General features: G+C 39.7%; 1 protein-coding gene across 6 annotated transcripts; it reads right to left on the bottom strand.

Moving 5' to 3' along the window:
* Window positions 1-918: 918 nt before the first annotated feature.
* Window positions 919-24,097, bottom strand: TUBGCP6 (tubulin gamma complex associated protein 6). 6 transcript variants are annotated; one of them, XM_051618248.1, is made up of 28 exons: window positions 24,033-24,091; window positions 23,458-23,566; window positions 22,534-23,351; window positions 20,676-20,839; window positions 19,126-19,336; window positions 18,399-18,572; window positions 17,286-17,407; window positions 16,948-17,023; window positions 16,361-16,470; window positions 15,584-15,675; window positions 15,348-15,487; window positions 13,336-13,485; window positions 12,612-12,693; window positions 12,446-12,534; window positions 12,161-12,276; window positions 11,354-11,492; window positions 11,148-11,264; window positions 9,592-10,897; window positions 8,919-8,971; window positions 8,473-8,659; window positions 8,036-8,204; window positions 6,566-6,707; window positions 5,313-5,507; window positions 4,916-5,048; window positions 4,468-4,681; window positions 3,204-3,403; window positions 1,288-1,389; window positions 919-1,187 (listed from the first exon to the last, which is right to left on the bottom strand). In XM_051618248.1, exons 3-27 carry the CDS (start codon window positions 23,275-23,277, stop codon window positions 1,298-1,300), a joined length of 5,217 nt encoding a protein of 1,738 aa, XP_051474208.1. In that variant the 5' UTR covers window positions 23,278-23,351; window positions 23,458-23,566; window positions 24,033-24,091; the 3' UTR covers window positions 919-1,187; window positions 1,288-1,297. The 6 variants fall into 6 exon arrangements, 5 of the variants coding, with proteins under 5 accessions (XP_051474208.1, XP_051474191.1, XP_051474199.1 ...); XM_051618231.1 differs by having other exon boundaries at window positions 919-1,389; XM_051618259.1 differs by lacking the exon at window positions 919-1,187 and having other exon boundaries at window positions 1,329-2,564.
* Between the last annotated feature and the right edge of the window lie 310 nt (window positions 24,098-24,407).

Raw genomic sequence — 24,407 nt, 5'->3', positions numbered from 1 at the left:
AATTTCTGGTTTAGGTGTTTTACATAATCACCACAAAATGTTTATAGCTTAGATCAGGAACAAGGGAAGTTTGGCATGTGATCCAACAAAGTGCTTAAACAGTCAAATATTCCTAGCAGGTCTCCTTAATGCAAGGTGTTTTTAATTGCACCCTCTTCCACTTTGACTAATAGCCTTGAAGAAATTAGTTGGAATCATAGAATCATCCAGGTTGGAAAATACCTTCAAGATCATAAAAGTCCAACCATCTGCCCTACAACCCCTAACCATTAAACCATTTCCTGAAACATCACATCCACCCATTTTTTTTTACCTCCTCCAGGGATGGTGCCTCCACCACCCCCCTGGCAGCCTGTTCCAAGGCCTCACCACTCTTTCTGTGAAGAAGTTTTTTCCTAATATTCAATCTGAACCTCCCCTAGCACACCCTGACCCCATTTCCTCTTGTCCTATCACTAGTCAACAGGGAGAAGCCAACACCCACCTCACCTCAACCTCCTCTCACATAGTTGTAGAGAGCAATGAGGTCTCCCCTCAGCCTCCTCTTCTCCAGGCTGAACAGCCCCAGCTCCCTCAGCCTCTCCTCACAAGACCTGTTCTCCAGACCCCTCATCAACCTAGTTGCCCTTCTCTGCACCCTCTCCAGCACCTCAGTGTCCTTCCTACACTGCAGTGCCCAAAACTGCACACAGTGCTCGAGGTGTAGCCTCACCAAGGCTAGCCAGAGGGGCAGGATCACCTCCCTTGTCCTGCTGGTCACACTGTTCCTGGTGCAGGCCAGGATGCTGTTGGTCTTCTTGGCCACCTGGGTACACTGCTGGCTCATGTTCAGCTGCTGTCAGTCAGGACCTCCGGGTTCCTCTCTGCTGGGCAGCCCTCCAGCCATCTGCCTGAACATCTGTATCTCATACTCAGTGGTTTTAGAAAGTATCTGTTAATTTATTTCACATACATGTATTTACACTGGAGGAAATTCACAACACTGAAAAAACATTTACACATTCACAGATATACAGTTTTGCACTCTCTCCCCTCTTAAGACCAGACACTCAGCTTTTCTATAATTGCAATAATGACATCAATTCTCAGCAGATGAAACAACTGGTAGGTGTGGTGGACTTTAAGAAGCATCATTCTCTGTCTGTGGTGGTTATATGCTCCAAACTATTAGATGGTGGGTTATTTCACTGAAAAAAAAAAAAGCCTCTTGTGTGGTGTCTGCATAAGCTGCTACAAATCGCAGGCATACAGGTTTTTCTGGGTTACCATGCTGGCAGTGAGCCTTACTCTGCAGAGTTCAGTTATCCTTATAGTAGTTATTAAAGTTGATTCTCAATAGGAAGTCTTCCAAATGGGGCTGATATCCTCTATTTACAAGCTTTGTTACCACTGGAAGAAAAACAAAAAAATAAATAAACTTCAACTAAGTTTAATATTCTGAAGTTACCCTTGACATTATCTGTGCATTTCAATTTAAAAACAAAATGAAACAAAATAAAACTAATGCAGAAATCTGAAGACAATAGAAACAAATGTGTATTTTTTGCGTAAGAAAGGTCCAGTATCTCTTTCTGGAATTACAAAATATTTCAAGTAAGATGCAAAAGAAACTCAGTTCTAAGTGATACTGTATTATTGTAATAAGGAAATGCTTTCTCAAGTTGCTTTCATAATAAGATGGTGTGTTCTTATCTTAATTTCAACTGACCAGGAAGCATGTTTAGGTCCTCTGGTGACCGCTGTGAAAGAAGAAGCTCTGCTGAAGTTTTCTTGAGTGAAGTCCATTGTGAGAAAGAAAACCAAAGAGAAATCCCTCAAGCTCTATGAATGAACAAGCTGACTGTTCTAAACATCCTTGATACCAAAGAAAAAAGTCAACAGGGACTCCCTGGGCCCATAAACATCCCATGCACTAACGTAAAGGGAATTAGCAAGCAGCAGTAACATGCAAGGATGAAGGGAAAAGTGTATAGTTAGACATTAGGACCTGAGCCAAAGCCACTGAAGTCCAGACTATTTTGTATTGGCTTTCAATGGATTCTGGATCAGCCCACTGTGAAAGAGCATTTTACAGTACATGGTGACTGAAGGAACAGGTGTAGATGAACAAGCGGACATTTGTTTTGTAGTGCTTAAGGAAGAGGGTGTAAAGAACTAGGTCACTCAGCAAATTTCCTTACGGAACGGTCAATTAATCTCTGTCCATGAAGAAACCATAGATCTCGTAGTATGGGCTTAGGTGGTTCCCAGAGGTGTTCTGACTTCCTGTAGAATTTGGAAGCAGCCATTCTAACTCATCCTGAAATAACTGCTTTTGGTTCTTTGACACCATTTTTGGACACCCTTAAAGAATAAAAAGGGCAGCTCGTTTCCTGAGGAATATAGTCTCACTATAAAATAGTCTAGAAAAATAGATCTAAGGAAAACAGATGCACTTCCTTCAGGAATTAAGGGCTTTCTGAAAAAAAAACAAACAAAAAAATCAACCAAAAACCCAAACCCCATAAACCACCTTTGTACTTAGGGGATTGAAAACTAACTTTTACTAAAAACACAAGCAAGATCTGAAAAAGAAATGGAGAGGAAAGAAAGATCAACCATTTCTTCAAATTACAGGCTAAGATGACAGTGAAAAGAAATTTTATCATGTTAAAGGAAAGAACATTTGGCAGATGATCTGTGCAGCTGAAAAACACTTGCCTGGAGCTCTGGATATAAGCTCCAGCTAATGCCAGCAGGCTCCCTGAGGTTTAGTTCAACATGGGAATTAGAATTTTCAACTCTCATAACAATGGTAATACACAACTACTGCAGATATATCTAAAATTACTTCTAAGTGATATCTAACTATCTCTCATTGTTGCCAATAAAAAGTTCCCAGAACTCAGTTCTAGAGAAAAGAAAAACGTAAGTACACACAGAGAGCTAAATACCAAATACTTATTTTGCACATCATTAGCAAAAAAATTACGGTCAGTTTTGGGATATCTGTTAGATTTCTTGTGTGGACATTTTAATCAATGGATATGCAGATCTTTGGAAACCACAGCAATGCAGTCTTCATTTGGCAACTACATTTTCTACCACATGGCAAGTACACACATCTTCCTACTTTCACATCACACTTCCAAAATCTCTAATTTTTTCAGTTGGTACACAACAGTTAACTTTTTCTTCTATATAAACTTGATGCAATTTCTTACCTTTGAATAAGAAGTGGGAGTAATACTTGAAGGTATTGTAGGACTGCTGCATCAGACCAAAGTTGGGATGGACAGCCATTTGCTTCCCTGCATCGAAGCTCCATGACTGAGAGATCAGCTGGCTGCGGAACTTCAAAATGAGGCTGAAGATGCTGTGTATAATGTTCATCACAGGGGCTGCCTTCTCTGTCAACAGACCCCTAACAGAACAAAAACAACTTCAGAAATGTAGGTGACACAATTTATTGGTCGTAGGAAGAAAAATACAAAGGTGTGACAATCCTTTAGGTTTAATTGCTTTAAAAAAAAAACCACAAGACAGCAGCCAACTGTAGCGGTTATTTAAAAAGGTGCCTAAATCTAAAATAATTTGTATGCACTGCCAAGAAGCTGGTATTTGCATTGGTGTTACCTGATTTCTAGAATCTGCATTTGCAAAAGAGATTACATTTAAAAACATTATCATGCTCTGAGTTTCCTTAAAAAATTAATCCCTCATCCCATCACCTGGTATCCAAACAACAGCTTTAGGCAAGGTTTTTCTTATTAAAACTGCAAGAGAGAGACATGAAAGGACAGATTTCTTCTTTATAATCCCTCTTTCTGCATCTCCCCACTTTTGTCATTCCAGTGTTTACCCTTTAAGAAGAAAAAAATAAACCCTAGCTCCTCTCCTCTTATTCCCACCACCATTCTGCCTCATATACAGTAACCAAAGGGCTAAAGGTTTGTGATTCCTAAAAGACTGATGTCTCTTGCATTGCTCCTATTACCTGGATAGAGGCATCTGGTCATGTTTGTTCCTTCAAAGTCCAGTCCCAGTCACTGCTCATATATTAAAGGCATATACAATGGACAGAAGAAGCAGTTTAAAATCCTTGAGCTAAGGGTACTTGTGCACACTACCCACACTGAATGAAAGAGCATTCATGTACAAAGGCTGTGACAAGGGTGGGGTGAAAGAAAAGCAACTGGAGCAAATGTGCCCTGAGTGGACTCGAAGCTTGCAGAGGCCAGGTGAACAGGAGCTGGAGGCAAATCCAAGGAGTCTGGCAAAATGAACAGGATAGGTAACTGAGGAAAAGCAACAATGTATGGACCTCTTACTGTGCCATGAAGTTTGTTTCCCTTACATAAGAGCATGTTCATATGTAAAGACTACTTAGTATGTCAGGTAGAAGTCAGTTTTGCAAAATTTTGTTAGGCCAGACTGGCAGCTCGATTCACTTAAGTATGTGAAATAAAAGTAAATATGGAAGCTTGCCTGAAGATTGCTTTGTTGAGGTATTCAGCATGTGTTCTGTGAATTTCTTCCAAGTTGCCTACAGAAGATAGTTTGTTTCCAAATTCACACCATGTAACATGAAGAATCTGATTAGCGATGTAACCTTGAATAACTTTCACAAAATGCTGCATTTCATGTTTATACAGCTGGAGCTGCCGAAACTGAACAGAATTTGATGCACGACTCACTAAAGCTGAATAGAAAAACAGAAACATATTATCATCAGCACCCACAGAGACTACATAAGCCCAAGACTTTTAAAGGAATTAAGGTTTCTGGTAGTAGAGTCCGTTTAAAATGCCAAGAAAGTTCCTTTAAAAAATGGTGCCTTTTGAAGCTTGTCAGAATTGTTGCTAAGCAATTGTCTAGCACAGAGTGCTAAAAGCATTTTAAACAGGTCACTCCTTGGTTCACTCATGATACTTACCAGTACGTTTTAAATGAAACCAAACATCCTTGAGAGTCCACACCATGTGCTTCAGCTGAAGCAGAAAGGAGAAGATCTTGTTGTATTTATTCATGCAGCTCTCAGTAATGACAATGTTCAGAGGCCAGTCAACCTAAAAGAAATAACTGAGTGCTGATCATACTACATTTTTGTGTTAGAAATTATAAAGCTATTTCAGATGCAAGCAACATACAAATTAACAAATGTATTTTAATAATGGAATGCAATGACTAGGCTAAGTAAATTGTGTAATTTCCATGATGTCACTTTTTCACTCCACTCTTAAAGGTTTCCATTGTTAAAAACATATTCACTCTACCATGGTACGTGTCATCCTATAACTGCAGTACTACTGCCTTTCTCCATGCTTTCTTACCTTGTACCTTAGCTCTAAGCAACTCAGAGCATCAGGTGCATTAGGCTTGAACACTTCTGGAAGATACTTGAGGGCAAAAGAAAGATTGGAAGCAAGTTGGGTGTCACCATGAAGACTATATTGTAATGCTTTATTTAGGATAGAATTAAGAACCAGTGGATTCAGCAATTCACCAGGTGTCTGTCCTGATCCAAGCTAGGGGTAAAAAAAAAGAGAAAGAAAAATCCCAATTACATGGTACTAATAAAGAGTCTTGGCTCCTGAACACAGGTAAATAAAAGCTGAATGATAAAGTGGCGACTATCCTGCCTTGCTCCACCATGCTGGCTGGAAGTTCCTACTTCCACGGCAGGGATGCATAAAGAGCAAAAGAAGCAAGTTCGGAGCTACTTAAAGCCCACAGCATGAAGGTAATCTCATACCTGTAGTGATTTAGTTTGGTATGTTGGGCTGCAGCCTGCTGTGGCTCAGGAGCTGCTGCACATCCCTGCTGCAGGGAGAGCAGCCTTTAGGCTCTGCAGGCCAGAGAGCTGTTGTTACCCATCTGACACCAATCTGCCTAGCTCATCAACTCAGTACCCTCCAAGGTTTACAAACCAAGCTTTTCATCCAGTCTAGATCCCAAGTGGGGGATTTAGTCTGGTTTAAAGCATTCTTAGGACTCAGAGGAATGCATGAACTATCCTACAGCCATTTATCTCCACTGGCAACCTGCTATATTAACTCAGGCTATCCCTCCTATGAACATGTTCTCTCCATTATTACAAGAAGTCATTAAAATCCTGTCTTACTAGAGGGCTAAGCACTCTTTTCAGATGCCTCCCCTCTGCTCTACAGGATATTTGAGGGCATAATAGGCATTTATGCAACACAGGCCTTTCCAGTGAATTTTAGCAAATGGCAAGAAGCTTTTCCAGTCTTGCTGCCAGCAGATGGGATGGGACAGAGCAATAGTGCAGCACTTTTCAGAGGAAAGAGTGAAACACCCATCCACAACTGTTTATCTGTCAAAATTTGAAATTATTATCCTCAATGTGCCGAATCCTTGTACTCTATTGCTGGGAGTAGCAGTAGGAAATAATACTCTCTCCCCTGGGACTTCCTTAGGCATGGGTATCCCTTCTAAGCCAAGACCTTTTGCCTCAGTCCTTAAAATGTTAACACTATTCCCTTGTTCCCATCCAAATTAATCTGGGGATGTCAAGTTAAAGCAGAAAACTCAAAAACAAGGGTTAAGACAACAAAGCAAATACCTTCTCAAACAACAGGTCACTGAGTGACTGAGCAAACTCCCCATCTTCCATTAACAAAAAGTGTCTCAGTGCTTCAAAATGCTTCTCTACGTTCAGTTCCACAAAGTAGTAATCGACCACTGCTTTGTTCACAAGAGAAACACTAAGAATAAAAACAGAGAAAAGATTATTCTTACAAACAGTTCCTTCCTTACTGTTAACAGTCAGCTGTGGCTACATCAGATTACTGCTTCAGTACTTAACTCTGATATCCAAGACAGGATGATATTCACATAAGCAAAAAAAAAGGGACCAAAAAATCCTCATCTAGAATATACCAGAATTAAAACCTACCACTTCAGATACCTGAGTTTTGAACAGCACTGGGGATGTATTTTAAGACTGGCTACATAAATGATATTTAGAACATGCTGCTGGACCTGGAGTAACATTTTATCAATAGCCTTCTGTCCTTATCTCTGTCACCTACTCAAACAGATTTAAGAAAGACTATTAAATCCCTGAGAAGAACACCCTAATTGGTAAAGCTCTGACACAAAATACTGAGGGCAGGTCTACACTACAGTCTGCACCATAGTGGAGATATTAAAGATAGCTTTAAATAATGTAACTTGCATATCAGGGATAGGCTAATTCTGCCAGTACACAACTCAGTCTGCCTTAGTTTGCTTTGCTGAATACATGAATCCACATACAGATCATTCTGGTAGCCAATCTGCATAATTCAAACTAAGTAAGATAATTGGATCTTGCTACATTGCACAAAACTTTTACATACTCGAGTTAGTAAATGGAAATAAAAACTTACAAGAAGATTCCAAAGCAGGAAGCATTTCAACACCTCCACTTTCATGACAGAAGCTAATATTGTACAGAATAACAAACTTTTCTTTAAAATACTATCAGCTAAACTAATGAAACGGTCCATCATATATGTGGTTTCCCTATATATTCCAATAGTAACAAGAACAGTTTCTACTAAACTTCAAAACAGCCTTGAAGCTGGAGTTCCCACAGAAACATAAAATACATGCTGATCCATATGCATGAGCTTTCACATAATAAAAAAATTTTCTTCTCTTTCCCTTGTCTTTCACCTGCCAAACAACAACTGGTACAAACATTATGAATAATACACCTTCTTTTTAAAAGAACAAGGAAATAATTGGTGTCAAAACCATTGCTTCATAATCCACAGCCCACGAGTATGGGAGCAAACACTTCCCTCCTTGTATTTCAAATAGACCTTCACATTTTTAATTTACACATAAAAATAAAAAATTATTTTAGTATTTATAATGTAAATTTGACCTTTTAATTAGTAATAGACCATCCACTGAACCACTTCCGGGGCCAAAGAGAAAATTAAGGAGAACAGATCTATGTGCAACTCTTGTCTTAAAAAAAACTGATAAAGAAAATGGCATTAATTGCTAAGTTATGGATTCACTATTTCTAACAAATACTCACTGAGATACAAGTGGAGCAGTAATGGAACGTTTCATCAGCACTGGCAGAGACAAGAGCTCACTCAGCTGTACAGCTGTTTCATCTGTTGCTGACTGTACTGTGGGATCCACAGGAAAAGTGTATGATCTTGGTATCACATGGTGCAAGAGGTGAGAAACCGGTAGTTCTGCTAAATTTTAAAATACATAAGCATTGTAAATGATTACATTTAAGCAAGCTGATGATCGGTTTCTACTAAACCCTGCAAACCTCTCTAGGTGAGAAAATCATAATATGCCAACATGTATTTCACCTTTGTGCTTAAAAGCAAACGCTTTTGCTACTGCAGTTCACAATAGTGGCAATTTACTGGTAATTCAGTTATTTTTCCTGGCACTCAGCTTTCTTTCTCAAGTCTACTACAACTGTTGATCTATTGTTCCAACAGTTTTACTCACACATCAAATCGTAACTATCTTGGTACTTCTCAATACAATACTGATCCGATAGGGCTTTCAAATAAGCTTGTTCTTTCTTCCATGTATCTTCCTCTTCCTCCTCCTTAGTCCTGGGGGCATTAGCTTCAGAAAATGGAGTTTCCTGATGCACGTTATCTTGTGGAATTCCTTTTTCAGGTTCTTCTTCCTAAAACAAACAAACAAAAAAAGGACAAATTTTATGAGAGATGCTGGCTTTGTCTACTCAGACTTCATGTGTTCTTACAGGTAATTCACAAGTTGTTCCAAATGAAAATAAAAGACCTTTCTCACCTGTATTTTCTGAGATGTAAAAACAATATGGTATTACAGCGATTATTAGGACAGGAACTTTTTACCTTGGCTACCAGTGTGTTTAATCCTTTGAAGGAAAAGGAAGCCTTCTTGACAACTACTTTGTTCCTTACCTGTAAGCTCTGTGAGGAATCTGGAGAGGGGTCCTTGTTGACATTTGCAATTACTGTAATTACAAGTAAATTAAAGACAGCATTTACTTAGATCTGCTTAGAATACTTAGTTCATACTTCAGATCTGCTCCTGAAGTTCTTAAAAGTTTCTCCACAGACTGTCACAGAAACAACCACCCCAATACCAATCCCTCCCCGTAGTCAGGCAGTTTTGTGTGTGCTCTCTACTCGAGATCACATGAGATGCTGCTTCATGAAGTTTCAGACTAGATTTTTTAAATGCTCTATTTCTTGTATACGGAAGACAAGACTAAACTCAAATTCTTTCATAGAATCATAGAATGGTTTGGGTTGGAAGGAACCTTATAGGCTATCTAGTTCCAATCCCAATGCCACCAGCAGGAACACCTTCCACTAGACCAAGTTGCTCAGAGCCCCATCCAGCCTGGTCTTGAACACTTCCAGAGAGGGAGCATCTGCAACTCCTCTGGGCAATCTCTTCCAGGGTCTCACCACCCCCACAGCAAAATAATTAATTTCCTCTGAATTCTAACAGCCTCCAAAAAGTTAAGCAAGAAATGAAGTATTAAGTACCCATCTTGAACATAAGCATTTGCAGTTACTTTCATGAGCTCTTAAACAAATGCTGACTGAATAAACTTTTTTTTTTTACCTTCTTGTTTCTCTTCCATTGTATCTTCTTTTTTGTCATCTTTAATATTAGCATCAGAAAAGACTGCAACACTGTCAGATGACTGTGGTAAAGTCTTTTCCCTAACTTGTGATGGTTTTGGTTCCTTTCTGCTCCCTTCAGCAGGAGATAATCCTTCACTGTACAGAAGTGTTTGAACTGTGGAGTCAGATGAAGGACCAGAAATGGTTTTACGATGAGGTATTGGATCATTTTCTGTGGACGGGGCCCACTCCCCTATTTGGATGCTTGACTGGGATACATGACCAAATGGGCTCCAACGAGTTTTCAAAGGCTCCGTATCTGAAACCAGCTCTCCAATTTTGATGTGTGACTGTGAAGCATGCCCGTGGATGTTCCAACGAGGTCTAGCTGATACCACCTCAGACACATTTTCACCAATCTTGATATTGGCATCAGATGCATGACCATGGACGTTCCATCGAGGCCTTGTAGGAGCTACATTTGACACATACTCTCCAATCTTAATATTGGCTTCTGAAGCATGCCCATGAATGTTCCACCTGGGCCTTGAGGGCTCTACTTCTGAAGCATACTCCCCAATTTCAATATGAGCTTCAGAAACATGCCCATGAACATTCCACCGGGGTCGGCTAGACTCAACTTCAGAAGTATAGCTGCTGATTTTTATATGGGAGTCTGAAGAGTGACCATAAGGACTTGAATGTGGCCGTGAAGTGTCCACATGAGGTACATATTCTCCCACTCTGATGTTGGCATCAGATGCATGTCCGTGAGTATTCCACCGAGGCCTTCTGCACTCCACATCAAATATATTTTCTCCATGTCTAACATGTCCTTGCCAAGCTGCAGATGGTCTGAGAACAGTATTAAAATCATACTCATTTTGCTGATGCGCTGGTGCATTGTCTTCTCCTTCCGGTGCTCCTCTCCAGACAGACTGATTTTCACTTACTTGAGAAGTCTCAGAAAGATCTGAGTTAATATTTCGGAATGCTTCATCTAGCAAAGATCCTTGTACACTAATGGCAACAGGCTGTTCATCTTGGGGCTTTGACAAGAAATCCTCTATATTCACGTTGGATTCAGGCAAGGAATCAGCACTATCTAAAGGACTGCATGCTTGCTCTGAACTTTGGAGATGGCTTTCAGATCCTGCTGCTTTAGGCTGGAAGTGCTGTTCAGCATGACTGTCTGTCAGCTCTGGCATGGGCTGTGCTTTGTCAGTGGAAGCAGCATATTCCAGGCCAGGCTCTGATTTTCTGCCAGCTGTCTCATTAGAATGCAGAGGTTTCAGAGATGAAATCTAAAAAATAAATAGTGATTACACTGTGTGGCTAGTCACATAATCAAGCTACTTATTAGGGTACCACTTTATTACATGTAAAATTTAAAAATTTCAAATTGTTCAGATGTACCACAATAAAGGTGGTAACTACTCAGCCTATTGTTACAGTGAACCTTCTGTTTACTGAACTGAAATGAACCATGAAATTAACTCCCTTGAGAGAATCTTGGAACATCAACCTAGAGTTTATGTAAGAAAATAAACTCACTTGTGAATGTGAATCTTTCACAACAGCATTTTTATCTAAAGCAAACTGGCACTGTTTGTAAGGAATAATATCTACTTTTCTTCTGTAGTTTCCATCTGGAAGTTTTTGAAGCATTTCCTAGAAGTAAAAATGACAAAACCAAAAGTCTTTAAGTACCAAGTACCACATTTTCTAAACTTCATGTCTTAAATCTCTTCAGAACAAACCTCGATGCGTTTCTGATCTTCTAATAGAAACTTAAGACGGGCTGTTTCCAACTTGTGTCGCTGGATTTTCCATAACGCTCTCTGTTCCCTACGGGCTGCATCATCAGAAAGTTTGCTATAATGGTCAATTAATTCTTGCCTAAATGAAAGTAAAAATAAAACCAAGGTATAGATTTTTCACATATGGCTTTTCATCTTCGCTTCTAAACAATAAGAACTTTTGCACTTCAGATCTGAGTTATTTTTTATAAGTAGAAGCCAGAGGCTTCGATCACGGAGAATAAACAGGTGGAGGAAACAGGATTGTATTTTCAGTCAATATGCACTTCTAGAACTATTGCTCTACCACTCATTTAGCTTAAATATTTTTGCATATAAAAGAAAGTGAAATATAACTAGATGCACAATAAGAGCAATTCAAATAATTATGAAACTAACTCCTCCATCTGCTTTTTACTTCTGCTTTGACACACTTGTGACCATTTCTGCCGTAGGCTCAGCTTTTAATTGTAAGACATAGTTACATTTTTTCCTGAAATTCTAATCATCACAAAAGCCAGACTGGATAGGGTTGGTGCAAATCAGTGGATCCCAGATTTCCAGGCCACTACCCACTTCTAAATCACAAAATAGCTCTTAGATTACCAAAAACCCTTACATCCATCTTTCAACTGCAAACATTATCCTTGTAGAGCAATGTGTGGAAAAAGCTGGCGCTCTACATTTTAATATACTGTCATTTTTCCCAAGGTCTTTATGATAGTTTTGGAGTACCTAAGGTTTGCAAGACTACTCAGATACATTTACCTTGCCTTTTTTTCCAGTTCTTCTTCTAAAGCTTTCAGTCTTTTTTCTCTCTCTCTGAGCTCTCGGGCATAGCTGAAATCATCATCAATCTCCTCTTGCTTTATTGCAAGGCGACGCTGCATAAATATTTAACACTTTTAAAAGCCACTCTCAATACAAGCTGTAATGCAGACATTTGCAAGAAGTTCTTATTTGTACCCCAGGAGCTATGCATTCAACTCAAGTACAATAAATCAAGATATCCTTTGAATTATTTGCCTGAGAAACACACACACAGAGAAATACCTCTTGGTCTTTTGCAAATTGCTCTTTCAGTTTCTGAAACTGCTCCCGTTTCTTTGCATCCAAAGACATTCGTTCTGACATTTGTCGATCTGTATTGCAATAAAGATACTCTCAGTTTACATTAACAAACACACTAGAAAATACATGAAACACCACTGCAACTTACCACTAATGGCTTTGAGTACTTTGCTAGCAGTTTCTCGAGCATGAACAATTAATTCTTGTTTGGCTATTTCCATGCGTAAATTCTAAAAAATCCAAACCAGACAAACAGAAACATAGGTAGGAGTTTTTCCTAGTATTTGAGACTTGAAAATACAGTGTTGCAAAGACGGGTACACACTTTATAGAGGCTATTAATCTATGACTACAGTACAGAAATATGAATAAAAGTTAAATGGAAAGTCTATAAAATAATATTGAAGGTTAATATTTCAGACGTTGCAACAAGCCAAATGCATTTGATATATGCACTACATTGATGGCAGCTGAAAGACAGAAGTCTTTTTATAACTAAAAAACCAATTAACTGTGCAAATTACAAAAATAGTCTTATCTGGTTACTAATTAGCTTGACATATTTGTTAAATCAGAATCTAACAATCTTTTTGGTACTTTTCAGTAGGAAGGCAAATCTGCTGCTGCAAAGAACTAAGAAGTCTAAAAGTCATTTAGTATTTGAAAAAGCAACAAAAGACAACACATCACTTGTACTTTTAAAAATTACATGGTATACGTTTATTTGCTACAATAACAATTCAAACAGCTATTGACCAATGAAAAAATCCCAACCATGAATACAAATTCTTTCAAAGTTGTAATAAAAATGAAAAATGAGCATTAAAAAAAATATTCCCCACAACAAAGTCTTTACTCTTTAATTAATTTACCTTTTCCTCCTTGCTTATGGAACTGTACCGGGCAATTCTTTCCATTCGACCCACATACACTGCACAATCTCTCTCGATTTCTTTCAGCTCCTCCAGGGAAAAAATAACTGAAATCCGGGGAACGGGTATATCTGACCAACATATATAATGCTGAAAAATGAGACATTTCCTTTTAAAGATACTTTTCAAATTGTGAAAATGAAATTATGAACTCAGGTCACATTTTTTTTAGCTTTGCAATACCTCAAGGTACTGAATGAAGTCTCCACACGCAATCTAAGATTTTTATTAATACGACAGTTTTTACCATTTATATCATGCAAAATAGGAGACAGAGGTAGAATGTTCCAGGACTTGGATCACAGGACAAATTCTCAGAGTCCCCTTTCCTACTGAATTGGACAGGAATCCAAAATCTGATACGTACATTTAACACTAGTCATGTTCTAAATATCTGAAATTTTGCTTTTCTGAACATCTCAATTAACCCAGCGTGGAATGCAACTCTCCTATCAAAGTAAGGTTTTGTTCACTTATATCCCGCATGGATCCCCAGTTAGTAGGAACTGTCTGGAATGTAACTAACACACACCTCCAGGAAAGAACACTGCACAAGACATACCTATGAAGAATATGGCCAGTGCACAGCACAGTTCTCTAAGCTAAGTATCTTCCGTCTTTCTGCTCTGCTTCACCCTCCCTAAATATCTGAAGCTGTTCTACTCAGTGCAGAAAACAGGCAAATGCAGCTATGGGAGCTTTGCTTTTTTTTTTTTGGGAAAAGGAAAAAAAAAGAAAAAAGAAAAAAAGAAAAAAAAGAAAGAAAAAAGAAAAAAAGGAAAAAAGAAAAAGAAAAAAAAAGAAAAAAAAAGAAAAAAGAGAAAAAAGAAAAAAAAGGAAAAAAAAGAAAAAAAAGAGAAATAAAATAAAATAAAAAAAAGAGCACACAAACATGCTCACACTGGATCTCCCTGTCTACTGGTAAAATCCAGAAAACTGGATGCCCAGAGTTGTGCTCCTGGGACTGTGTTAACCAAAGGAAAAGGGAAGAGTCAGCTGTTTAGGGCGTTATCACAGCAAGGGATGAAAAGTGACAGGCACTCTCACCCAGATGGAAGATGACTGAACCTGGTGCCACACATGCAGAGAGAATGATCTGACTATTAAGCTATTGTGTTAACGACTGACAAAGCTGTAATTTATAATGAAAATGATGGTTGACATTGTTTTATAAAAAGCCCAGTACTACTGGCACATCCAACTGATGGTTTGAGAATACTTATCAGAGCAGACTCAGGAGAACTAGCAGAGGGTCATCGCACTTGAGATACTAGGCTTATGCCTGATACCTGGTATCAGATACCTGATACTACTAAGTTACTCAGCTCTGTCAAGACCAGGCAGCTCTGATTTTAAAACAAAAGAGAATACTAGTGACTTGGGAAAAAGCACCTATAGACTTTAGATGCCTCTGTGGTTGTTTCATTGTTAGACATATGTAGAGAAGAGGGAAGACACAAAGTAGTTGTACATGCCTTTCTAACCAAGGACAAGATTTGTTCTGCAAAATATGAACAAATAGAAATATTTAAGCACTTCTTGGAAATGTAGTGATAGAGCTGAAATACAAGAGCTATGCAGAACTGAATCAAGACCTGGTTAACTGAGGCATCTTTAAACCAAAAAATACTAGTGTGAGTTGTGTGAAAAAGGAAAGGTCTTTGCTTGGAAACCTAAAACATTTCTGATTTCAATTCAAAGGAGAAGAAGAAATATAGCACGTGCACTGGATACAATAAATTTGATGCTGTTAAAAATTTATATTTCTGTGGTGTGGTGTTAGAAGTAGAGCTAATAATCAGCTCACAAGTATATGAGAGCCTTTATTGAATCAACATCCTACTCAGGCAATACAAGTTCTCAATAAAGGAGCAAACTTGCTAAAAATCTAGAAACTTGCTCTAAAGAGACATAGTTTTCTCAATCATGGAAGAAACCAAACCAAAACTTACCCTAGGGCAGCACAGTTTCAGCAAGTTTATGGTTTTCCCGCATATGTATACATCATTAGCAATATGTTTAAGAAATACAGGGACACAATCTTCTACTTCTTTTGAAATCAAAACATAACCATGAGTCCAGTAATGTTTATCTAAATATCAAGCAAAAAGATGAAAGTATATATTTTAATTAGTTAATAAACAGCACAAATTATATAAACTATAATTGCTCCATATACATACTGTACCTCTGAAACAAAGATAATCCTCATTCACCTGGATCATAAATTCTCCATAAACATCTCTGAATACACCACTGTATACCCAATCATAGATAAATCTAAAAAATATATACAATTGTACAAAATTAAATCAATCCTCTTGCCTTATCAACTTTATTATAATCAAACAGTGAGTATATTCTTTAAAAACTCAAAAAACACAAGACATAGGCAGGATAAAAAACAGCAATTAAGTGCCATCACACTGATGTTTAAAGATACACACAGGATTGTTTCTCTGCTTAATAAAATTTTTGCAATCCAAGGAACTCTACTTCCTGTTATTAATTACTTACATCTACTTAATAGAAGACACTATTTTTTTACAAATTTTTGCTTACTGAAAAGCCTACAAAGGAAATGCAGTGGAAATAAGCATGAACTTTCCTAGTTTGTGCAACACTGAGAGAAAGACATTAATTGCCAGTTTCAAGATTTTACTACATGTATAAGAGAAAAAAACAGAAGTTTATCTGAATCTTATATTCCAGTATGAATTTCCAGTATCAGCAGTAAGAAAGAAATCTTATTTGTATGTATTTTATTTACTAATCTAGTCACACATAAAACCTGTATGTTCTTACTGGGCTTGAAAAGTGATGGAAAGAAGGATTCAGCAAAATTAATGTATTTGAATAGGTATTTTGGAGATACAGCAACATCTTGTGTTTTCTGCATTACTCACCAATTACCAATTCATAACTGCTCTTAAACACAACTATGCAGAGAACAGTATGAACACACCTTGTGTATGGTTCACAGCTCGTCTTCAACAAAGACAGAAGAACAGGATAATGCTCATTGCTACAGTTGTTGAGAGCCTCTTTGTACAGATATGAAAGCAATTTAACACCCTAAGAAAAATAAAAATATTATAATATTAAGCAACAAGTTTTACTACAACTTCAATAACAAAAAACTCATAAATACATAGCTTTACATGCTTCACTTCCTCCAGCTATGTGCAGTTAAGATCACTTTACCTGAGCTAGTTACCTCAAGCTCACTTGACAGTCACTGGAGGGAAACAGGTATGTTTAGTGCTGGATTCATCTGACTTGCTACAAAGATCTCCTTTAGAATGAAATGAAATGCAACCTTAGGCTTATTTTGGGTCTTTTGTTTACTTTAGGAAATGAAAGCACAGGACAAAATTAAAAAATTTAAAATATCTGGAAAAAGGATCATGGCATTGTAACTGGAGGTCTAAGGTTTTATCTTTGGTAGCAGAGAGACCTATACTAAATAATTTATGTAAAAGCCTACCTAATCTTCAAAACTATTAACACTGTAACCCAAACCAAACATAAAAACATAAAATTCATTCTCACCGTAGGAAAAGAAGCACCAGCTCCACCACTGATCCCCAGTGCTGTTGTTCCTATGCCACAAAGTTCAGCTAAATACCTAGAAAATAATATCAAAATGTGTAAAAATTTCAACCAGAAGTATCTGAGATCACAGTGATGAATCACAGAATCATAGAGTGGTTTGAGTTGGAAGGCACCTTAAAGATCATCTAGTTCCAACCCTCTTGCCAGGGGCAGGGACACCTCCCACTAGACCTAGTTGCTCAAAGCTCTGTACAACCTGTCCTTAATGCATATGAAGACACGGACTGCATTTTTTCTGCTATAAACAGTTTAAATATTTAATATTATTCTCTTACCTCAACTGACGACCTAATTTTCTGAAGAGAAAGCTGATGGTTAGAAGACTTAAAGTAGGAGGTGTTGACAAAACACAGGCTCGGTAATATTGAAGGTACTTTCTCAGCCCACTCGTGAATGCCTAGTATCAACAGAAATATTTAAAGTCTTTCTCTTACAGCTGTTAATAGTCTATATCAATTGCACCAGCATGAAAACAAACCTTGCATTAAAATAATTTGCATATGAAGGTAAGAGAGACTTGAATACCAAAGTAAGGGGAAAGTAAGAGTCCCTACAACTTCAGACATTCAAATTAACCAGATGATTCCTCTATACTCTTATACACCCAACGCAAGAAGCCTGTACCCACACACAGCTCAATAAAGCATCTTGGTTCAGCTTCTTTGAATTGCCCTTTGAGGAGCTCCTCCTTCTGCAACAACCCAGGGATACCTTGTTTCTTACATTTAAGCCTAAATTGGATACTGGAAAAAACTAAGCTAGAACTTTTTCTAACAAGAGGAGACTGACCTTCTATAAGCACTGTTGTAAATCAAATATTCAGAAGGAACACATTTTTATAACCAATCCCAACTTAATTCTATGCATTAGAAAGAGCTGAAGTCACCTGATGTTACACAGTGTACACACAGTTCAGTATAATATCAAGGATTGACAGGGAAACCTGGCATTTAATTTTGAACTGAGAAAAAGTAATTAAAGCTATTAAATACATTTCTCTATCTCAGTTTATCTTTCAATATATATATTACATATATGCATACTATATTAAGAAATTATTGTATTTTAATACATCTCAATGTATAAATGTGTAATGTTTTTTAAACATCTAAAAATTACATTCCTTTAGTCCTCTACGTGACTAAGCAAATCACACTTCAGGTAATGAAGCCCTTTTACCATGTGTTTCAGTGCAAGCAAGCACTAAGCACACAGTGCTGAGACTTACTGGCACTGCTGATTGCTGACCTGGGTTTAGCGTTACACTGAAAACGCTTTGCAGTTTTGAAGAATGCAGTAATTCCACTTTAAACAAAATCAAAAAGTACCTTTTCTACCTAAGAGAATTGCCCCATTAAAATCTAGATTATTTAATCCAATTGTTTCACCTGAAACACAAGTCCTTTGCTGTATGAAGAATCTAGAACTGGCTGAAGAGAAAAACGACTTAGTCGTGTGTAATAGGTTCCATACTCTGCAACTTCCGAGAGCAGGTTGTGCATTGTTTCTGGTGAAGTCCCAGATACATACACCCCCTCCTTTATCACAAACGTCTGAGCAGCCTAAAAGGATATGGAGAGGAAAAAAAAGACAGATTCAAATATCTCATAGCTGTGTTCTGATTTAAAATAGCAAATGTTTACACACAGAAATAACAGTAGACAAATTCTCAGTGTAGTTACTCTGGTGATTGAGACTATATAGCTAATAGGACAGTGTCAGAAATACACTAAATTGTAGCAAAATTTCAGGAGTATGCATGGTATTTTCAAATATACAGAATAAAACTCATTATATAATTCCTTAACAAAAATCTCATCTACAAAACTACCTACACATCTATTTTCAAGTGTTCATAAACCTATTTTAATTTAGAGGACTACAAATAATCCTAGCCTATTGCAATTACACCATTATTGCATCATTCATACTGCCTTACTGCATCATTCATACTGCCTTATTGCATCATTCATACTGCCTTATTGCAACTAGGTCACATTCAATTTTTTAGCGGCATTCACAACTGCAAGATCTCCAGAGAAGTAACTGTATTGAAGAAACCTTTACAAAGGAAAAAAGATGAGACTAACAAGCACATTTTAAAACCTTCCGTACCTGATTGAGTGAAAATGTAGTGGATACCACACCAATGAGGACATTCAAAACATCCTTAACCAGTTCAGGTTCTTTCATCAGCACAAGCTGTGGGAGCTGAAGCACAGCACTGCTGAACAGCTGCAACTCTCCTTCTCGAAGTTTGTAAAATTTGTCAAATGCTTCTCTCCCAGCTTCAGTAAGATACGGCTCCTCTTTTTTACCAGGTGGGCTGTGTTAAGAGTAAACACAACATGACAAGGTGACGAGAAGAAAATAAGAAAATCTATCTCCTAAAGAAAAGCAGGCATTTCAGAATTTCATACAGCCAGTACTGATCACACAGAAAGCTACCAGTAATATAGTACATTTTCAAGGGAATGTGCACTCAAGGAAGCTGTAGTCCAGCCTCAATAAAATGAAGAAATAGGTGGAAAATTTGAACACCAGTTCAGAGACAGAAACCTTGACAGAGAATCACCAGCTTCTTTTGTGGCCTTCCCTGATGCAATTTTCACATGAGGAAAATGAGGTCAAGATATATCAGATTTCCATGTAATACTAATATTCAAATATGTTAAAGAGCAATATGCTCAAAATGCTAAAAAGACTTAACACATTTTAGCTCTTCCTAGTGAGGATTACTATCTCCTCCAAAACAATTTCTTCTTGCAATTGTTCCAAAAATTCTCCATTCATGTAGTATGTACTACGTGAAACCCGTCAGGCAAATGGTCTGTATTTGACCCTAATATCCTTACAGTCTAAATGGCAGCAAGAAAAACTGTCTTGTACTAGGAACAAAGCTAGAGTGTGCTCCAGTGGCTTTGAAAAATCAGAGAAGGGAACTTCTGAGTTTCTGAGCTTCTCAGGCTCGTTGAAAAAACACTGTATTACACTACAACAGATGTGCCACTAGATTACTACTAAGAATTACAGTAAATACACAGAGCAAAGTTCCTCCAAGAATCAGGCACACCACCATCCATCAGGAAAGTAAGGGAGACACCTCCATACTTGCCTTTTTTATTTCTTCCATTTTAGCAAGCTAGAAAGCTTTGGCAGAGCCATACAGAGCCTTCTTTCAGGACATACACCCTCTACTCAATAGCCAAAGGAACTACAAGTCTAACTACACCTTCAGGAAATCTGTTACAATTTCTGTTCTGGTTACAGACAGGGAAAAGGAATAGAACTTTACAATACTGGGGGATATGGGTTTAATTACTCTAGTGCTCTGCAGCCACCTCATTCTCTTTTGAAACCGAAAACACAGAATCATTCTAGACTGAGATGAACTGCATAGCACATAAGAACAGGAAGTGTTTCCATAATCCCTTCAGTGTTTTTGACAAAGATTATTTTGTTTTATCTGCAATCTAAAACTACTTAGTTGAAACTGCACAACTGTTACTCCCTTCTCAATCATTTATGCAGTATATTGAATTCTGTGAATTAAATATGTACATTTTACTATTTATACTGAGGTCATTTGGAACCATGATGAAATGCACCTTCATACACTTGCATATGAACGCACAGTATGTTTGCCAGTAACATGAGACACGTACTATCCAATTCTTTCCCAACATCTTCGTTTGCTGGGTCCATAGGTAAGCACTGCATCCCACAAGTCTATGTCTGGAGTCATGCTTGGCTCTGACTGAGAATCAGGAGTCAGATTGGATGCTGACTGGAACCCCTCGTCTTCTGACTGGTCTATGCTTTGGGGAACCTGTCAGAGGAAGACATGTTACACATGAAAATATTTTACTGAAGAAATATATGCTAGTAAAGAAGATGTTCTGCTATTGCTTCTGATCAACTGACTCTACATAACTCAACCTGTGTTGTTCACCTTCCCTTTATATCCATTCTTTTCCTGTAAGCATTCTTTAAATTTCCTAAGTCTTCATGGGTATTAACGCTTATACATAAAACTCTTCTCCTCTTCTCCAAGGTAACTAGAGACAGGATGAGAGGGCATGGCCTGAAGCTGCACCAGGGGAGGTTTAGGTTGGATATTAGGAAGCACTTCCTCATGGAAAGGGTGATTAGACATTGGAATGGACTGCCCAGGGAAGTGGAGGAGTCTCTATCCCTAGATGTGTTCAAGGAAAGACTGGATGTGGCACTTAGTGCCAGGTCTGGCTGATGTGGTGATGTTAGGTCATAGGCTGGACTTGATGATCTCAGAGGTCTTTTCCAGCCTCAATAATTCTGTGATTCTGTGAAAACAACAATCACCATCAAAATAATATAGCAAGCGTTCAACAATTTGTAACACTAATAACTATCATATTGCTCAATATTTCATTTGAGCAAATGATCCAGATGCCAATTCTTCAAATATGCAACCATTTTGTTAATTATAACTATCTAGTTTGTTCCCTTATGCTTGCTGGTGAGCAGAAAATCTGCAGGTGTCCCAATAGTGTATATGCCACGACCTCAACTCCCACTCAACAGGGGTTGATGAAGACAGAACAGTATTCAATTTTAGTAAAAGATAATCACACCCACATAAAAACCAGCATGTTCTTCAAAAAGCTGCAAATGTTCCAGTCTGAAGGAAAGAGTACAGCCCTCACTCAAAAGGCTCTGCCTCCCCTAGGTTATTACTTGTGTCTGTATGTGCACAGTGAATGGCACAGTGGCTTTCTTTTTTAACGTCTCTGCCTTCAAGTTTCAATTAACACCCCAAGTGAAGGTAACTGCAAGAGCTATCCATATGTTAAGTAGAAGGAACAAAATTAGGGTTAAAAGTACAGAAATATAAAAACCCACCTACACACAGTAAAAATTAAACAACCCAGGAAATTTATCTAGTAACTCTGTGAGAATAAAACATACCAAAAGAAAAAAGAATGGACAGCAAAAGGGGGAAAAACAAATACTGTAGAAACTGTACACAGTGAAAAGGTAAAAAGACAGTGAGAACTAGGAGCTTCAATGAAAAATAACTGAAAAAAATGTAAGACACAACGAGCCAAGAAGAAAGGACAAGAAGTTAGGTAATAAAATCTGAACAGCAAAACAAATACATCCAGACAAGAATGCCCATGCAGTCAGGCTGAACAGAAACAAGCAAACAACAATGCAAAGGAGTTCAACACACAAAGCAGGCAAAAACGGACACAGAATATTATTAGGGTGCGGAAGGCACAGACAGCTAAGGTTTAACTTCACAAAGCATATGGCCCTGTGAAGGTTTTTTACACATAGGACAAGATGAAGGTTTTCTTTATCATATATTTCTGCACCCAAAAAGCTTATCTGGTTCTCAGCAAAGAATAGGATCCCTGCTCCACCTTATATTCCAATGCTGCATGCTCCTATCACAAATTAAGTGACCACCTGTATTTTAAATTATAGTTTCAAAGTGGCACATGGCATATGCTCTTCAGTCCAAAACAAATTATACCATACTTTAATTGCAAGTCCTGACAAATCTGCATTGTCAGGCACTGGTGGCAAATCCAACTTGATGTCCATGTCATATGTACGGCTGTGGACGAGAGCACCAAAGAGCGAGACCCGCGTTTCCTTCTCAAACTTCTCCCCAGCAGGATAGCTCTGTGAGAACCCTATGGCAGGGAGTCCAGTGCCAGGAGCAGCCTCCATGATCTGAAGTGTCTTTTGAATTGTGTCGTTGAACTGACATTCCTCGTTTGTTATCAGAGACTGTATATCAGCTTCAAACACGCTGACATCGTAGTAGTCGTAACCCTGATACTTGACGTTTCTCCCGACGTATTTGTTGTTCAGAAAATAGTCCTTTTTTTGTGGTACAAGCTGAGGAGGACCTGTTCCAGCAAGTTGTACTAAGAGATCCAAGACAGAATTAACTTCAGTAAATGGTAAGCATTCAGCTGTTTCCAGTTCCTCCACGAGATTCTCCAGTCTATCTGCTTGGGCACCCAGGCCACCAACTCTCAAGTTGAAAGACAGCATCAAAATTTTGTTTTTCACTGGCAGCCCAGAAATGTTTGATTGCAGCTTACGAGCCTCATCTTGAAAAAGGTTTATGAACAGGGCGTTATAAGCAACCCTTTTCAGATTCTGCTTAGCCCTTCTCTTGCTGATCTTCTGCCTGCCCAAGTGGACTTTCCATAGCAAACCTGTCAAGTGTGCTTCACACAAGTCATTGAACAGCTGCGTAATGCTCTCCATTTCAAATCAAACTGCCAGGTTCCAGCAGTTCCAGTCTGCTGTCAACAGCCCGAGTCTTGGTTTCATGAAAAGACCTGAAAAATACCAGGAAAAGAAGGAAACACTCTTAACATCAAGCAATTGATGAGTATGCTTTAACTTAAACTGAGAAAGCCCAAAATGAGAGAGAAGAAAACTGACCTAGGACGTATTTAGGACACGAGCTATAAAAATCACACCGTGTCTTTGATCAGAAGCAAAGTGATGGTGGTGCAAGCTTTATTCCGGGCGCCTGATCTTGCTTGACAGACTGAAACAGAACAGAGAAGGCTGTCCTGACCTAAGCCAGGATGCAAGTGGGAACACCTCCACGAGCGTTACCTCTTCAGTTTTCCGTGGGCACATCCCTCCCCCACCCGTGCCGTGCCCTCAGCAGAAGCTGCGGGGCCCCGCCGGGCGGGCGAGACGTGGGCAGGAGGGTGCGGGCTCTGACGGTGCCGCGCAGCGCAGGGCTGGCCTGCCCGACACCCGCCCCAGGGGCGCGGGGCGGCCCGGGAGGCGCTCCCGGCGGGGGCTGCCTGCCCGTAGCAAGAAGCTGGGCCCAGCCCTCCCCCCCAGAGCCGGGTGCCGGACCCCTCCCCGCCCCCCGCCCGGGCACACCGCGAGCACCCGCACCATCCCCCGCACAGCCCCGCAGCCCAGGGGCCTGTCCCACCACCGCCAGCCCCTGCCCCGCTCCCCCGGCCCGGGGACCAGCCCCGCTCCCCCGGCCCCACCTGCGCCGGCTCCGGCCCAGGGACCCGCAGCCCCGGGACCGACCGGCCCCGCGCGCGCCGCCGCCGCCGACGTCACCCGGGCGCGACGCGCAGAGGCGCGAGCGGCGGCCCCGCCGTCGCTGCCGCGGGTTCCCGCGCAGGGCGGAGCGGCCCGGGCGGAGCGGCTGGTGCCGGCGTGCGCTGCCGCCGGCCCGCCCTGCCCGGCCCGGCCCGGCCCTGCCCTGCCCTGCCCGCCCGCCCGCCGGCGTCAGGCCCCTCGCAGGCGGGGCAGGGCACCGGGGCCCTCACAGCCCCGCTGCGGTGCCGCCGCGCGCCGGGCTGGGCCGCAGAGCGGTACGACCCGCGGCTCGGACACGGCGACTGAGGCAGACCACG

The sequence above is a fragment of the Apus apus genome, chromosome 1 (assembly GCF_020740795.1).
Source record: "Apus apus isolate bApuApu2 chromosome 1, bApuApu2.pri.cur, whole genome shotgun sequence".
NCBI classification, from domain to species: domain Eukaryota; kingdom Metazoa; phylum Chordata; class Aves; order Apodiformes; family Apodidae; genus Apus; species Apus apus.
This window is presented reverse-complemented; position numbering and strand designations above follow the sequence as displayed.

Excerpts from the sequence above, each read along its gene's own strand:
- TUBGCP6 (XM_051618239.1), bottom strand. The coding sequence starts at position 23,277 with ATGGAGAGCATTACGCAGCTGTTCAATGACTTGTGTGAAGCACACTTG. Across the intron at positions 12,277-12,445 it reads AATTTGCAAAAGACCAAGAG|CGTCGCCTTGCAATAAAGCA; the intron begins GTATTTCTCTGT and ends ATATTTATGCAG. Across the intron at positions 1,390-3,203 it reads CTCCCACTTCTTATTCAAAG|TGGTAACAAAGCTTGTAAAT; the intron begins GTAAGAAATTGC and ends TTTTTCTTCCAG.